The 1,526-nt window shown below is 33.9% G+C and overlaps 1 protein-coding gene across 4 annotated transcripts in view; it reads left to right on the top strand.

The window, feature by feature from the left end:
* Positions 1 to 1,526, top strand: part of FNDC3A (fibronectin type III domain containing 3A) — a 197,212-nt gene that overhangs the window by 136,982 nt on the left and 58,704 nt on the right. For all 4 annotated transcript variants that reach the window (XM_017535917.2, XM_017535918.2, XM_017535920.2 and 1 more), the window contains one exon: positions 574 to 632. In XM_017535917.2, the coding sequence (XP_017391406.1) occupies positions 574 to 632 (59 nt within the window). The remainder of the gene's footprint in view (positions 1 to 573; positions 633 to 1,526) is intronic.

Genomic DNA, 1,526 nt, shown 5'->3' with positions numbered 1-1,526 from the left:
AGTTGGGGAGAGATAGCATGGGGAGAAATGCCAGATATAGGTGATGGGGAGGAAGACAGCAAATCACACTGCCACGTGTGTACCTATGCAACAATCTTGCATTTTCTTCACATGTACCCTCAAACCTAAAATGCAATAAAAAAAAAATTTAAGAAAAAAAAAGAAATTAGGGCGGCATTAAAAAAAAAGAAAGAAAAAATACTGTTAAGTTTAAGAGGTGTGAGATTGACAAATGAGAACTTTCCAGAGAGAATATTTTTACAACCATCAGTAAAAATATACTTTCTATAAGAAAAATTTGGTTCAGATAGATATAGCTATGTCTAAATATATATAGATATGTCTATATATAGTGATATTATAATTAGTAGTCACAGTTAAGATGGAAATAAAAACTGAAGCAAATGAATGCTGAAGGGCTACAAACTGCTGAGTATGAAAAAAGGAATAAAAGCTAGAAAATAAAAGTCTCAAATACCAACCTAGCTTCAGAAGACATATTTAGGGAGAAGAAGGTATGGTATTGTATCTAAGTTCTTTTTTTTAATATTCAGCTTTTTAACTTTTTTTTAGAAAAAGATGAAGAAACTAAAGCATTTGAAGCACTTCTTTCCAACATTGTCAAACCAGTGGTAAGTATCTTATGTATTTTCTTGACATTTATATTTAGTATATTCATATAGGATGTTCATCCATCAAAATGTAGTTTTTTCTTTTAACTTTTTATGAAAATAGTATCATACTGTATTCTGTGGCAAGCTTTTTTCACTCACTATGGTATGCCTTAGCAGTCTTTCTGTGTCATTACATGATTCTTTGAAGAGCTACATAGTTTTGTTATTCATTCAGCCAATATTTATTGAGCCCTTAGTATATGCCAATAAATAAAAAACAATGCACAAACAGAATTCTGTGTGATAGTAAAGATTGCTATTATGGAAATGGGAATAATATGATGAGACTACTAGGAGATGTTGTTAGGTTAAATAGAGCAATGAGGAAAGCTTTTTCTGAGGAGTGAGAAAAAGTACAAAAGTGGAAGGAATGGGAGAGGGAGAACAGGTGTAAGTAAGCATGGGGAGTTGGACAGATAGAAAGAACCATTATCACTGAAGTATAGCAAAGGAAATAAAGATGTGGTAAAAAGAAGTAGGCCATAGGGCTTTTTCAGCCAGAATAAGGGAATTTAAGATTGGTAAGAATATTCTTTAGTTCATAAAACAAACAACTCCCTCCCCAACTCTCAGAATCATTGATGGTAAAATGTTTTATGCTAAGTAACCCCCAAAATATTTTGTTTAAGAGAACAAATTAGAAAAGTTTTTATTCTTTTTTTTTTTTTTTGAGGTGGAGTTTCGCTCTTGTTACCCAGGCTGGAGTGCAATGGCGCGATCACGGCTCACCGCAACCTCCGCCTCCTGGGTTCAGGCAATTCTCCTGCCTCAACCTCCTCAATAGCTGGGATTACAGGCACGTGCCACCATGTCCAGCTAATGTTTTTTGTATTTTTAGTAGAGACGGGGTTT

This window comes from Cebus imitator, unplaced genomic scaffold (genome assembly GCF_001604975.1).
Source record: "Cebus imitator isolate Cc_AM_T3 unplaced genomic scaffold, Cebus_imitator-1.0 Scaffold94, whole genome shotgun sequence".
Taxonomy (NCBI): domain Eukaryota; kingdom Metazoa; phylum Chordata; class Mammalia; order Primates; family Cebidae; genus Cebus; species Cebus imitator.
This window is presented reverse-complemented; position numbering and strand designations above follow the sequence as displayed.